This window comes from Sinohyriopsis cumingii, unplaced genomic scaffold (genome assembly GCF_028554795.1).
Source record: "Sinohyriopsis cumingii isolate HCF-2022 unplaced genomic scaffold, ASM2855479v2 utg000305l, whole genome shotgun sequence".
Taxonomy (NCBI): Eukaryota; Metazoa; Mollusca; class Bivalvia; order Unionida; family Unionidae; genus Sinohyriopsis; species Sinohyriopsis cumingii.
The window spans coordinates 680,172-695,509 of NW_028315886.1; the positions used below are offsets into that span (position 1 = coordinate 680,172).

The 15,338-nt window shown below is 34.7% G+C and overlaps 1 protein-coding gene across 1 annotated transcript in view; it reads left to right on the forward strand.

Moving 5' to 3' along the window:
• The window catches only part of LOC149774367 (uncharacterized), a 90,622-nt gene extending 75,676 nt beyond the window's left edge, over positions 1-14,946 (forward strand). The window contains exons 12-13 of the mRNA XM_089945369.1: positions 4,381-4,885; positions 12,824-14,946. Coding sequence (XP_089801495.1) covers positions 4,381-4,885; positions 12,824-12,828 — 510 coding nt within the window. The 3' untranslated portion in view covers positions 12,829-14,946. The remainder of the gene's footprint in view (positions 1-4,380; positions 4,886-12,823) is intronic.
• Positions 14,947-15,338: the final 392 nt, after the last annotated feature.

Genomic DNA, 15,338 nt, shown 5'->3' on the forward strand with positions numbered 1-15,338 from the left:
GTTTAATGTTCTTCATAAACTTCTTTACACCACTGACATATAGCTCTTGTTTGTCCATTAAACTGAGAGTGAATTATGTCAGGCCAAGGAAACACCTTACTCCATGCAATGAGCTAAGCATCACACATAGTGTTCCATGCGAAATATCAGTTATAGAAACTTCCAGCACTCTGTTTAATCTCATTACAACCTTAGCCAATTTGCCCCAAAATACTTATCAAAAATTTTGGAAACAGCATTTTGTCTAACTCTCAACATGTCTTGATTTCGAAGTCGCATGCACAGCTTATTCAGCTACTCTTGGAAATGAAAACAATAATGAAACATAAAGTTCATTTGATGTACTCTTACACCAAAGTACATCACTTGATCTTTCTGCCTCTGCATTCAGTCATTGGAAATATCAGTACATTTTCCCACCATTCGGCAGCTAGACATGTTGTTGAACTTGCCGCCAAGCTATTGGGTCATGTTCTTCTGATGTACTCATACGATGACAAAATATTCAGCAGGGGTTCTTTCAGCCACTAAATTTTCTCATTGTTTATATCAGCACAGCTAAAATGACCATTTGATTAACACAGCGGATGGTTGAATCAGGAACGGCAAGCCCTTGAATTTGCCATCCGGCAAATGTGTGTGTACGGAGGACACGTATAAGTGATTTATGCATTGCAGGTAAAAAAAAAAACATTGCCTCAAAATACGTAGGATTAATAGTTTCCGAGACCTTTTGGGTCATAAAGAAAACAGCTCTTAATAACATTTGCAAGTGAACTTCTAACCTGTTTCATAGTTAACAACAGTATCTAATATGAATACTGACTTGAAGGTGTATTGTGACCTCACCATGTAGCATGTAGACAACAGCCCATATCATACTGCATCATACGGGATTGTATAATGTAAAGAGTGTATTGAGATCAGTCTATATAACTCTAATAACGTCCCACTGGATATTTGAATTGAATCCCTTTGGGTAAATTTGCTCGTTTTATCGGTTTAATTTCTTTATATTCTTTGGTGACGAACATGTTTTATTTTTAAAACTGACTAAAATGATTATTTGAAATCAAAGATATCATCTCTCGCCCTACCTACACATATCAGTTCATTAGCTTGAATCTAAAGTTTCTAGAAGTTTGATAGATCCAAGGAAAGAAATAAGCACATTTGGTGAAATAAAAATATAAGTGGTTCTGGTTCTATTAAACTTAAAACTAAGATTGGTCACTACCATCTTGTCATTTTGTTTGTGTCTAGATAGATTTAAATGAATCATCAGTATAATATTTGTCAGTTGCAACCTGACTTTAACTTTGATTATAAATAGATCCCTTTGTTAATTTTTTTCTTCTCCTGATTGTTTTGTTTTCTCTGAGTTTGTTATCTCCGAAAATGTACATAAAGGCTCAGTTGTAAAAATAGGTTAGGTCATATAACCAGACCCACACATACTTTTTTTTTCGGCCTTCTCAAGAATATCATATTTATAACTTTAGATGCTTAGTGTCTATAAACTTTGCATGATTTGACCACTCTGGTGGCCTAGTGGTTAGATCATCCACCTCGGATGCGGGAGGTCGATCCCCGGCCGAGTCATACCAAATACTTACAAAAGTGGTACTAACAACTGCCTCGCTTGGCGCTCAGCTCAGCATTAGGAGGTTAGTGGTGGGACTGGTCGGCCTGTTGTCAGGACAATGTGACTGGGTTGGACATCATGCTACATGACAGCGGCTTGATGCCCCAGTGCTAGACATCACTATAAACTGCCGCACTGCAGACATCATAGGGAGATGACTGAAAAATTGTTAAAGCTATGTTAAAAATCCAAATCACACACACACTTTGTATGATTTTAAAGCATTAATGACATGTGCATATCAACTGAAGTTCACTACAATGTGCATTTACCTAACTTTGTGAATGAAGTGCAGTTATTGTAAAAATGAATATTCAGGAAAGAATCATGTCCTATACTAAAAGATCAATGTTCAAGGTCGGTGCGATTTAAAGCAGAAACATGGTTTTCTGCCCAAAATAAAAATGTTAGGTTATGTCAGAAAACTGAACTACATGGTTTTGGGTGATTTGCACTTGGGTTAAGGAGGAAGGTCATTTCGGGGTTAAATGTCAAACATCAGAGACATCATCACTGTGCTTGAGGAATACATAATTTTCAAACAGAATTTCTAATATTGACTTTGATATCTTCACCACTCTTCGTGGATGTTTTGCACACTGGGTAAGAGGGAAGCATGTTCTTGGGGGTGGGGGTTGGAAATGTCAAACATTAAAATGTCCATGATTTAACATGTTAATACATCGATATGGTAAATAGGAAGTAGGTTGCTATAACCAGTTTGACAGGTGTCTTTTAGATATATCAGCTTGAAGTTAACTGTTCATTTGTATATTACAAACTAATCTGCCAACAATCGGTCACTTTGACCTATTGTTGAACCTGCTTTGGCCAACAGTCAACATCCTTATGTTTGGTATCCATGTGGCTGGTATATGCCTGTCTGTCGGTCTGTTCACACCCATGATAAATTGGTTGTTGGGTTGACACGCAGACTATTGTAAACATCTTGTGAATTTCTGTTGTCAAAGAAGTATCACTTCACATGATGTGGTGGTACATACATTGTCATTTTTCTTTTATTTTTCACCTATCGGCGTTAGAGAAATTTGATTTAGAATATTCCTCTCGATGAAATTTACTAGCGTTATTTATTCAGACATGCTTTATTACAAGTGTGTACAGAATGGCTACCGTAGCAGCGTCGTTGTATCTATGGAAAACTTATTTCAGCATCTCTAGACTGGTGTACCGATTTTCGTGAAATTGTTTAATGTCTGATAAATAAATGCCCTGATCAAAATGCATCCAGGGCAGCTCTATCAGCTTTGATGTGGCATCCTTATTGGTGAGAAACGTATTTTCTGGTTGTTTTATAGAAAGACCAAGTGAAACCATCCTCATAAGAGTCCTTTTTTAAGCCATGCTTAATCTAAATTGTGTCCATGTTGGCAATGGTGTTGTTTTCAAAGCCACAAAAGGGACTAAATGTTGATTAAGTTTGCAATGATTAGTTCCTAAATGCACTATTAAAATTTTTTCAGGGTAACTCCCCTACATCAGTGTGGAATATTCCATGCAAGATGCTCTGTCAAACCATTTTAAAATTACTTCCATAGTAGTTATGTGACTTCCTTAGCAACAGGGTGGAACGTCTATTTCTAGTTCCTATCTAGAACAGCTAATATTAGTTAGAATCAAACTTTGCTTTAATATTTCTAAGAACATGCTTTATCAAAATGTTTTGATGTTGCTCCCATAGTACTGCTATGACTTCATTAGCAACTGGGTGGAACACCTATTTTCAAGTTTGATTTAAGAATAGCTTGGCCAATTTATATCAAATGTGATATGAATATTTGCTAGGAAAAACACTATTCACGTTATGTCTAACGTGGTTTCCTCATAAATTGTTAGGTTTCCAAAGCAACCAGACGGAAAACATTTTTTTCTATCTTCATATAACAGCAGAGACAATTTTTATCAGATTTGGAAAAAATGTTTCTTATGACATTCGCCATTAAAATAGTTTCCAGTTTTCCTCATCTGGTAACTATGTAGCATCATTAGAAAACCAGTGGACCAATGTTTTGACATCATCACTAGAACGAGCTAGGATTCGTCAAATGATGGTAGAGTTTTACATACGATATGCTTTTCGAAAGTGTGTCCAAAGCAATAGTGTGAGTTCCATAGCAATTATATAGAACACCTATTTGTTGCTTCTTGAGAACATCTGCGCCATTATTAACCAAACTTGGTATGAGCACTTTTAGGACATGTTTCATCAGTAATGTGTCTGAAGTGACTGTTTTTTGTAATGTCATAACTTCCTTAGCAACTGTCTGTGTCTGCATGAAAGCCTTACCAAAAGGTATTCATCTTCATGGAAGTATTATTATTATTATTTAAAATAAACTCTGATAAAAATGACTTTATCGCCAGATCTGAATTGACAAATCAAATTAATAGGTTAATTGAATGATATCTAGCCCCTGTTATGGATATTAAATTTCCACATTCAAAGTAACTCATTATTATTCTCGTTACATCTCTATAATCACAAATAACACAAGATGGGGTTTAAAATGATGTTTGAACATGACAGTGCAAATCCACTTGTTATCCATTGTACAGCATCTAATTTAAAACAAAAACTGCAACTGCAGACCTATCATTGATTAACCTTTCCTGCCGTTGTAGATAGTGTTGCATTAAAATTTCTTATTTTTAAAGATACAAATCTTAATTATGGGAAACTGATAGATGTTTAATATTTTTATTTTGCTTGGCAGAAAACGATTGAACCAAGTGAGCAAGCACAGTCAGTTGAATCAGTTTCCACTAAACAAGGGGAATGCCAAGTGTCTGTACAAAAGAGAGCTCTGCCACGAGATAAGAAATACCATGCCTTTTTCAGTTACTCTAGCTCAGACATACATTGGGTCAAGCAAACTATAGAAAGACTAGAAAATGACCACGGGTTTGTTTGTTGTGAGTATGATCGAGACAATACTCCAGGAACACCATTGTTGAAATTTGCTGATGACAGCATCAGAAATGCCTACAAGACTGTAGTAGTCATGACCAGGGAAGCATTTGAGAGTGGTTTTGTTTTGCATGAAATTGATATGGCCATTACTCAAGGGTTTGAGGAAAGGAGAAAATGTGTTGTCCCAGTTTTATTGAAGGACTGTGAAGTTCCACGTCACCTCAAGATCCTGAACTATGTTGATGCTCGGGATACTAGCATGAGAGACACCTGGTGGCCCAAGTTAGTGATGGAACTGGAGGCACAAGGTAAGCAAGAATCATATTGACAAGTCAAGTCTTTTAGACATTTATCACATGAATAATTTTGCATACTATATTTAGTTTTAATTGCAGCTTCATCTAACAGTTCTAAAACATAAATTCAATTTCACATTTCACTTAAAAATAAGAATCCATGTGACATCTAGAGTCTTAACACTTTTTATGAAAGATGCTTATCTGCCATACAAATTGAGTACGACATATTCATTTGTTATTTCTCAGTTGTCTTGCTAGGCATACACATAAATCAGCATGAGTAACGTAGACCAAAATATCTTCTTTTATTTTTGTAGGATGTGCCTTTAATGTATCAAAAACCTTTCCAGGTATAGTAGGCATCCTTTTAATATGCTACAGATACATATACTTTTAAGCATAGAGACATGCATGAATTTACATACTTTTCCTCATCAAGCAGCAGCTTTGATATTATTTCTTACTGAATGAATATTCGGTAAAGAAGGACCTGTACTGAATATTGACTTTTTATAGTTTCCTTCCATTTCAATTTCCAAAGTCCATTTTAAATAAATTACAGAATGCAGAATACAGGAGAAATGATAGGAAACAAAACACTATCAGGACCCAAAGTTGTAAGCAAATTACTCAAATGCAGACCAAGAGTACTAATAGATGAGCTAATGTCCAGTACAGTCCCCAACTGATGACAAAAAATGAAATCAAAGTTCATGCTCAAATATATGATTCCTGTGCGTGACTCACGCAAAATTGGAATGAATTTGGATGCTTAAAACCTCCCCCTAAGTCACACATACAAAATACGATGTACTGATGACATTTGTGTAGTAGTATACACATTTTAATTGTTATGATGAGTTGAACAAATATTAATCTAAACTCATCTGTAATTGCATTTTTTTCACCATATCTCTTCCATTCCAAGGTCTGAAGATGTATGCAGATACAAAGGGATACTTGGAAATTCCACTAATTTTTTTATGACCGAAACACGAGTGTCCTAGATGTGTTATGCAAGTGATTCACTTTAGTGTCTTTGTCGCATGCACAACAATTTGGTCTCTTTCCAGAAAGTGAAATCAGCCATGAAGGGACGTAAAATTAGTGGTTACTGTCAACTTAAAATTAGATTAGGGAAGAGTGTCGAAAGTAAACTGGAGCAGCAATGTGAGACACCTAGTTAGATTTGTTATAATAAAACAACTAATCAAAACATGCTGCAGAGTTTCAGACTTCTTGGTTGTCAGGGTATAAATAGTTACAAGACAGCTACAATATAGGGGGTATTAGGTCAGTTTTGTTCCATATAATTTCACGAAAGTTTCAGTTGTACTAAAAAGAAAAGGGAGACAAAACAGGCTCACTTAAAATACAGACAATTTAAAAGTAGAGTGTTTTTTTTTCTTTCTTCTTTCTCGTTTCTTAGCACTGCAGGATCGTGTGCTGCAAAAACATTATGACCCTATCATAAATGTTAGGATATATTTAATAAATAAGAATCTAAAACTGAAGATAAGAAGGAAAGATATTTATTTGATCAAAATACCTGCTTGAACTAGGGCATTAATAGACTTACAATGCTAATAGTTCATCACTAAATGGTAAATCTTGTATAGTCTGTAGAATGATTATTCAAGAAAGTTAAACTTTGACAGAACTTTTGAAAAGACTTATTTTGGAACGGAAATAACCAACTAAAATACCTATTACCTGTAAACAATTGTACATACCATCTAAAAGGAACAGTTTTTAAACTTGTTCTAGCTTGCTAATCTAGGCATGTGTATCCCATCTCAGACAGCAGACTGAAAGTGATTTCAGCACAGAACAATATTCATACCACTATAGATTAAGCTTGTTACCAATTGACAGATTAATACTTATCCATATAGAGGCAAGATCTTTGTAAGATTTTAATTTCAATAGCGGTCTTAAAGAGTGTAGCATGAATAAAGACAGATGGATATTGAAATGGTTATGTAAATATTGAAGTATGGCATTTCCTCCTCCCCCTCATTTTTGTTCTAAATCACTCCCCCAGATTTTTATTACAAGGATGCAGGAAGCCCCCATATGATAAAGTCCTAGGAACATTTCTTATATTGGACTTACAGATTAAGGCCTATTTTGATTAGCTACAACAGTGTAGACCTAGATGTGTTGTCATATTGTGTTCTGGCATATCAAATTATATATTTACCTACAACAGTGGAGATCTAGATCAAGGTATATGTTGGCTTATTTCAAAAGATCAAGGTCTATGCTGATTTATTACAACAGTGTATATGATGTTTACCTAACACAGTGTAGTTCTAGATCAACAGTCACACATACTGGCAGATCAAGGTCTATGTTGATTGTTTACCACACTGCAGACATTGAACTGCTATCACAGTTTGTTCTGACAGATCTAGCTGTATGATGTTCACTTACCATAGTGTAGACCTAACCCTACTCTGAAATGTAGTGGCAGATCAAGTTCTAACTTATTAAGTTGCCACATTGTATGTTGACCTAGACTTTATGACACACACACAGCACTGACAGCTTAAGGTCTATAATGATTACATGTCCAAATGTAGATCTAGCTCTGTGGATACATTAAGTATTGGCAGGTCAAGGTCTTTGCTAATTATTTCATTGTAGACTTAGATCTGCTGCTACAGCAAGCATGACTATGGACTGGTCTGTTCTAAAATTGTTTGGTATTATTAGGTCTGAGTATGTTGTCTGCAGTTAGGTCCAGCTTGAAAGTAAGCAGGGCTCATATGTACATGCCTGCCTATGGATGAGTGGAGGGTATATATGGTATGTGCATCCTTGCTTTGTGTAGATATGCTAAGTGAATCTTTGTTTTTATGTGTATAGGTATATATGTAATGTACTTGCTTGCCCTTGTATGTTTGTAGTTAGATCTGGCACATGCAGCATTGCCTCAGTGTATATATGTGTGTAGAAAGAGATAGGTTGAGCATCTTCGCCTCAGTTTATATGTGTGTGGTAAAACAGAACATTTATTCTGGCATGTGTGTGTGTGCAAATTGAGAAAACATTTCCATGTCATGTTGCCTCTGTGTTTGCAGATTGATATAGCACATACATGCAAGCCTTTACGCCTGCATCTGTGCATGTTTATGTAGTTAGCTATATTCTGTGCTTGCTTTCCATAATATGTATGTTTGTGTACAAACAGGAGTTAGTAATATCTGTTGTAGATATGTATACATGTGTTGGTTGCTACAACTGTAAAACAATTAATACATGTTAGATAGAATTTCTTTCATGATACAATTAGGTTGACATCTTTAAACAATTGTCTAAATCAGTAGCACGAGAAGCTTTTATAAGACAAAGATATATTGTAAATATTCATAAACGTAATGACCAATTAAAACCATCTTCAGCTGGTTTAAACGTAAAGTTCATACCGTTATATTGCCGTACAAAGAAACAAAATGTCGGACAGTAAATTAGGGCATATATCTAAGCAATCATCCCTATTTATTTCTAAAGTGGATACAAATTCATTACATTTGTTATATAATTCCTACTCTAGCATTATATTTTATACACTTTATACAATGCTGGAGATCTAGCCTTCCATTCATAAGTGCAGAGAAAGATCAATACTAAATAAACAATACTAGAAACTCCATCAAAAGAAAGATACATAAAACATATGTCCAGATATTGGACTTGCCACATATACATTACAGTTTGCTAAGCTAGGCATGTGTATCCCATCTGAGTACAGAAGAATATTCATACACACAATATATTAATCTTGTCGACAATTGACAGATTAATGCTTATACATCTAGAGGCAAGATCTTTTTAAGATTTTAATTTCAATAGCGGTCTTAAAGAGTGTAGCAGAAAGAAAGACATATGGATATTGAAATGGTTATTTAAATATTGAAGTATGGCATTTCGTCATCCCGCTCGTTTTTGTTCTAACCTCCTCCCTCTCATTTTTATTACAAGGATGCAGGAATCCCCCATATGATACAGACCTAGGAATATCTCTTATGTTAGACTGACATATTAAGGCCTATATTGATTAATTACAACAGTGTAGACCTAGATGTGTTGTCATATTGTTTTCTGGCAGATCAAATTATATATTTACCTAGAACAGGGTAGATCTAGATCAAGGTCTGTGTTGACTTATTGCGAACAATCAAGGTCTATGTTGATTTATTCCAACAGTGTATATGATGTTTACCTAACACAGTGTAGTTCTAGATCAACAGTCACACATACTGGCAGATCAAGGTCTATGTTGATTGTTTACCACACTGCAAACATTGAACTGCTATCACAGTTTGTTCTGACAGATCTAGGTGTATGATGTTCACTTACCATAGTGTAGACCTAACCCTACTCTGAAATGTAGTGGCAGATCAAATTCTAACTGAATGAGTTGCCACATTGTATGTTGACCTAGATTTTCTGACACACACATCACTGGTCGCTTAAGGTCTATATTGATTACATACAAAAATGTAGGTCTAGCTCCAAGGACACATTAAGTATTGGCAGGTCAGTGTCATTGCTGTTTATTTAATTCATTGTAGATTTAGATCTGCTGCTGCACATTGCATTGACATATCAAAATATATATTGTTATCATAGAAGTATGGCTACAGCAAGCATGACTATGGACTGGTCTGTTCTACAAACATTTTGGCATTATTAGGTCTGAGTATGTTGTTTGCAGTTAGGTCCAGATTGAAAGTAAGCATAGCTCATATGTACATGCCTGCCTATGGATGTTTGGGGGTGTTTATGATATGTGCATCATTGCTTTGTGTTCATATGTTCATGGTCATAGGTGTAATGCATCTGCTTGCTTCAGTATGTTTGTGTAGATATGCTAATTAATCCTTGTTTTTATGTGCATATGTATATATGTAATGTACTTGTTGCCCTTTTATGTTTGTAGGTAGATCTGGCATATGCAACATTGTCTTCATGTATATGTGTGTGTAGATAGAGATAATATGAGTATGCTTTGTCTTGGTGTGTTATGTGTGTGGTAATATAGCATGTGCATTCTGGCCTGTGTGTGTGAGTAAATAGAGACATCATTTCCATGTTATGTTGCCTCTGTGCTTGTAGATTGATATAGCACCTGCATGCTTGCCTCTATGTATGTATAATGATATAACATCTACATGTCTATGTAGGTAGCTCTGTTGTATGCTTGCTTTACACAGTGTGTATGTTTATGTACAAATAGGAGTTAGCAATATATATTGTAGTTGTGTATACACGTTTTGGTTGCTACTACTGTAACGAAACAATCAATACATGCTATACAGCATTTTTTCCATGATAAAATTAGGTTACCATCTGTTAAAGATTGTCTAAAAAAGTAGCACAACAGGCTTTTATAAGACAAAGATATACTGTAGAGATTACCAATAAAAGCCAACTTCATCTGGTATATATGTAAAGTTCATACTGTTATATTGTCATAGAAAGAAACAAAATGTTGGACAGTAAGTTAGGGCATACAGCTACGCGATCATCCATATTTATTTTTAAAGTGCGTACAAATTATTACATTTGTTTTATGATTCCCTCTCTTGCATTATATTTGATACACTTTATACAATGCTGGAGATCTATCTTCATTCATGAGTGCAGAAAAAGATCAATACTGAGTAAACAATACTGGAAACTTCATCAGAAAGAAAGATACATAAAACATATGTCCAGATATTGGACTTGCCACATTTACATTACAGTTTGAAATAACCTAAGAAACAGGACAAAATAAACAATTATATTACTTAAAGCTATCCTTCTGACATTTGAAATCACTTCCAAATTATGACCTCTTTCGTGCATGAATGACTCTTAAGTACCTTGCATTGTTGCTTCTTAAATTCAATCCCATTTTAAGAAAGCTTATCCAGAATGCCATCCATGGTTTCTGGTACTGATGGTCTGAAGAATTGTCCAAAAGGAGGCGCTGAAATTTTAAATAGTGTAATAAGCTACTGCTACCCAACACCTCTGTAATACAAAGATTAATCTTTGGTATGTAATCAGTTTCTAAAAGACGATATATTATGTTAATTGTTAGGACAAGAGAAGGTGTCTGAGGTAACAGATTAAGAGGCATAAGCCATTCTTATACAGTACATTCTGTGAAGGCCAGATAAAGTGATTGAAATAACAGTTGATGTTTCCTTTCACAAACATTTTACACATTAATGTAGTGTACAGTTATGAAGGAATGATGTGCAATATGCGGTCTTCTAGTATTCTTCTGTTAACAAGGCTAAGGGTCATAGAGCAGAAGAGCTTATGAGTTAGCAACTGGTCTGCCATCTGTAAAATATCATCCAAAGTTTTGTGTCTACAAACACAAGTTTCTTATTGCTACTCCTTCGAAGCTGCTTGGAAGATTGACACAAAACCGTACACAGACATTCGCCCTTAGGTCTAATGGGTTCTAAATAAAATAGTAATGTTCCAGATGGATGATCATGCCAAGATTTAATCTTTCTACCACAAAACAACTTATTTTGTCTAGTTGATTCTCAATAGCCACCTTGGCAGTGATCTTGACATATTAAATTTCTCCTGAGCAGATAATTGTATTTAACTGAAGTTTTCCCCAGAAGACTTCTTACAATTTATGGTTAGTTGTAAATTAAAATGGTGCTGCATGCAAACCCATTAAAGCGATCAGTGTCGCCATCTTGACAGTCTTTTTATCACTATCCTACTTCAATGGATTCTTATATCAGGTGTTCACTTGAAAACTTGGATGAAATCTAGTTGATCCTAAATGACGATGATGCCATGCTTCAATATTTAAATAACCATTTCAATATCCATATGTCTTTCTTTCTGCTACACTCTTTAAGACCGCAATTGAAATTAAAATCTTATAAAGATCTTTCCTCTAGATGTATAAGCATTAATCTGTCAATTGTCGACAGTAGTTTTCATCGGATATCCAGTGTGGTTAGAGATCTTGTGAAATTTTGTTACTCATGCATCTTCTGAATGGAAAGTCTGATGTGCATGCGATTTCCACAGGAAGACTTCTTAAAGTGTATAGTCGGTCTTAAAAACTGTGCTGATCAGATATCCGATATAACTCAAAGAATGGCCTTCTCGAAAACTTGTCACTATGCCAGCTAGGTGGTAAGTCATATCAATATTGTTTGATGCTATAAGATTGTTAACATCAGTCCTGGGTGAAACTGGTGATGAGCTGACATTCAGTATGGTCACCTTCGCATCCGTCTTGAAAATTGTGTTATTTATGCTATTTCAACTGGAAAGTCACATCATCATGGAGTTGTTACCAGAAGATCACTTATAATATCCAGTTGAACCTTAAATAAAATGGTGCCAATCTGACCTCAAATATAGCTACCACATCACCCATCATGAAATTGTTCTTGTACCCACTCCAGTTAGATGGAAAGTTATAGTGACATTTGGTATCTCATCTGAAGGTCTCTTAAAGCGTCTAGTTGATTCTCAAAGAGAAACTAGCATCCAGTTGTTGTTGTTGTTGTTGTAGGGTTTAACACCATTTTTTTCAGCACACGCTAGGCTATACATGGCCAATATTAATGGTGGAGGAAGAACCAGGGAAAACCCCGGAAATAATCAATGACCCACAAGAAGCTACTGGCAAGTTTTCTCACATACCTGCATTGGCCAAATCCAAGAATCGAACCCATGCAGACAGAAGTGAGATGGCAGTGATCCGTAACGGAGAGTGCTTTAGACCACTCGGCCAACCTAGCATACAGATTGACCAATATGTTGGTCATTAGAACGTGAGTTAAGAGAAAGTGATGGTTATATGGTATATGGGAAACCGTGCATCTGGGAGTAATCCGTGGGGATTCTTCTCTTCATCAAAGTAGGAATATAGTTTGATAAACTAAATCTACATTTATCTTTCAGAATGAGTCATGCAACAGACACTACAGGCTGTTTCTAATAGTGGTGGACCTTGTACCAGATAATAGTTTGAAACCATAAAAAGGAAACTAATCCATCTTGACTGGAAAGCTGTGGAAAATGTAATGAGCGTGAAACTGTGTTCTCTTCCTGAAGCAAAAAGACTAACATGATGGCGTTAATGCATTATGGGTAATATTTGGGGTGGATATGTCCAAAAGACAGGGATATGATATGTGATGTTACTTTATTTCTTGTAATTTTAATGTAACCTATGTGAAAATTTGCTTTTTTACTCCTCTTTAAGTTAATCTGGATTTTGGCTTTAAAAAAAAAAAAAACCTGATGAAGGAAATAAATTACTTTAGATAAAATTAGTATAAGTACATTTTTAAATGTACTGGGATTGAGTTGTATTTGAATATTTTGTATATTGATTTAATAAAGGCCAATTAGTGCCAAATTCAAGATTGATATATTACCAATCACAATCGTTCAAACTGTCCCAACAAATTACACAAATGCAGTGTCAACTGGTTGGCTCTTCACTTTGAATTCTTAGGGTTAATGACGAAGAGGCAGTATGGTTCATGAAAAATATACAGTGAATAGGGTTTGCTGGCTGTGCTTGAGGGTATTACAGTTCTCTTGGAATCTCATATACATACAAATGTGAATGTCTGATATTTGTTGTGGTAGGTAATGTGAAAAATTGCTTACCACAAGCATAGTGCAAAAAGGATGTTACAATACAGAACAGGTGATATATGTAGGACTAGATATGGAGTTTTCAACAGGTCAACCAAGAGATACAACTAGTGTGTGGAAGTTTGTTTATAGCATTGATGATCAGTCTGTAAATAAATCTTAAACCTGCTGATGTTCAGGCATTATAGGAATAAGTGATAGAGGCTTAGTAATCAAACCCTTTTACACCACATGAAGCTCCCGAAGAAGGAAAGAAAACCAGAACATATATTATAACTCTTATTTGCCACATCTTCCCTTCTGGACAAGAAGGCATACCATGAAAGAACTCACCACAAGATTCTTTGAAAGACATTAAACATATCGGTTTTATTTTATATGATCATATATGTGTACATGCAAATTAATGAGACATTTAAATTACACTATTTCCATGCCCTTCAGAAGCTTTTGTTTGTAACTTTGGAGAGAAAAAGTAAAATGTCTGAAAATAGTTTGGCTAACAAATGTATAGCAGCTACATTTATATTAATCTTCAAATAGTGACAGGGTTGGAGGGCTGTAACAATTTCAGAAAAGGCCTTGATTATGAAGCTCCATGATTTGGATATTAGTAAGATGTTTGCATGCTTGATCTTCAATTTTTGAACCTTAATGGTCTCCAAAATAATTTTTGGATATATTAATGTTTAACCTTTTGGAAGGTCATGACATTTTTTTCTTTCAGAAATATGGGCAAATAGTAATTATGAATTCAGAGATTTAGTAGGTGGTCATTTTTTATACGAATCCACAGACTTGAAGGAACTCTACTGAAATATGCAGCAGTTTAAAAACCTACTAGGTCTAAAGTGAATGCATGAATAATGAGGCTTACAGGAACTCTAGTGAAACATATAGGAAATTTGAAGACTTATTAAGGCTAAAGTTTATGCATGAAAATTCCGACAAGATCAAAGTGTACAGAAATGTGCATATATGCTAGAAAGAAATTATGATATCAAGTCCAATGTTACGTTTCTTGGTAAAACAAATATCATTAAAGACTGAGAATAATGGTGTATTGTCATTTAACTAGTCACCTGGTAAATGGAAGCTAGAAGATTATGTTTCTTGATTATTGGTTGACTTAATAGCAGAAGTAGTCTTCTTACATGACGCGCTATCAATAATTAAAGCAGGTTGCCTTTTTCTGAACAGAAGATTTAGCGTGATGAATATAGAACATAGCTATTTTCATATAAAAGTGTTGCAGATTGCATGTTATATTATGTTATTCGTGTGATATTGATAAAGATGGTAAACGTGTTGTAAATTAGATTTGTCAATTAAATATTAGCATCATTTTATTTGTTTTATATTGCTAAAGATGGTAAATGTGCTGTAAATTAGATTTGTCAATTAAATATTAGCATCATTGTCTTTGTTTTATATTGCTAAAGATGGTAAATGTGTTGTAAATTAGATTTGTCAATTAAATATTAGCATTATTTTATTTGTGTTATAACTATATGGTCTCAAACTTAATAACATAAAATATTACAAGCCTACATTTCACAAGTTATTTAGTTCCCATGACTAGAATACAAAGTTAAAAAGTACAGTATTTTGAACTAAATCCTGTATATTACTAATCTACTGATGTATTGCTAAAGGTTCTATCACGGATATAGATTATTTTGAATGAATTACAGTGGTGTTCAAACTCGATTCCAATGTTGAATGTGTTGATGTGCCACTAGTTTTAAATTTAATGTTGTAAACACCTTTGATGTATCTGAATGTTATAATCCAAAAATATCCTAGAATA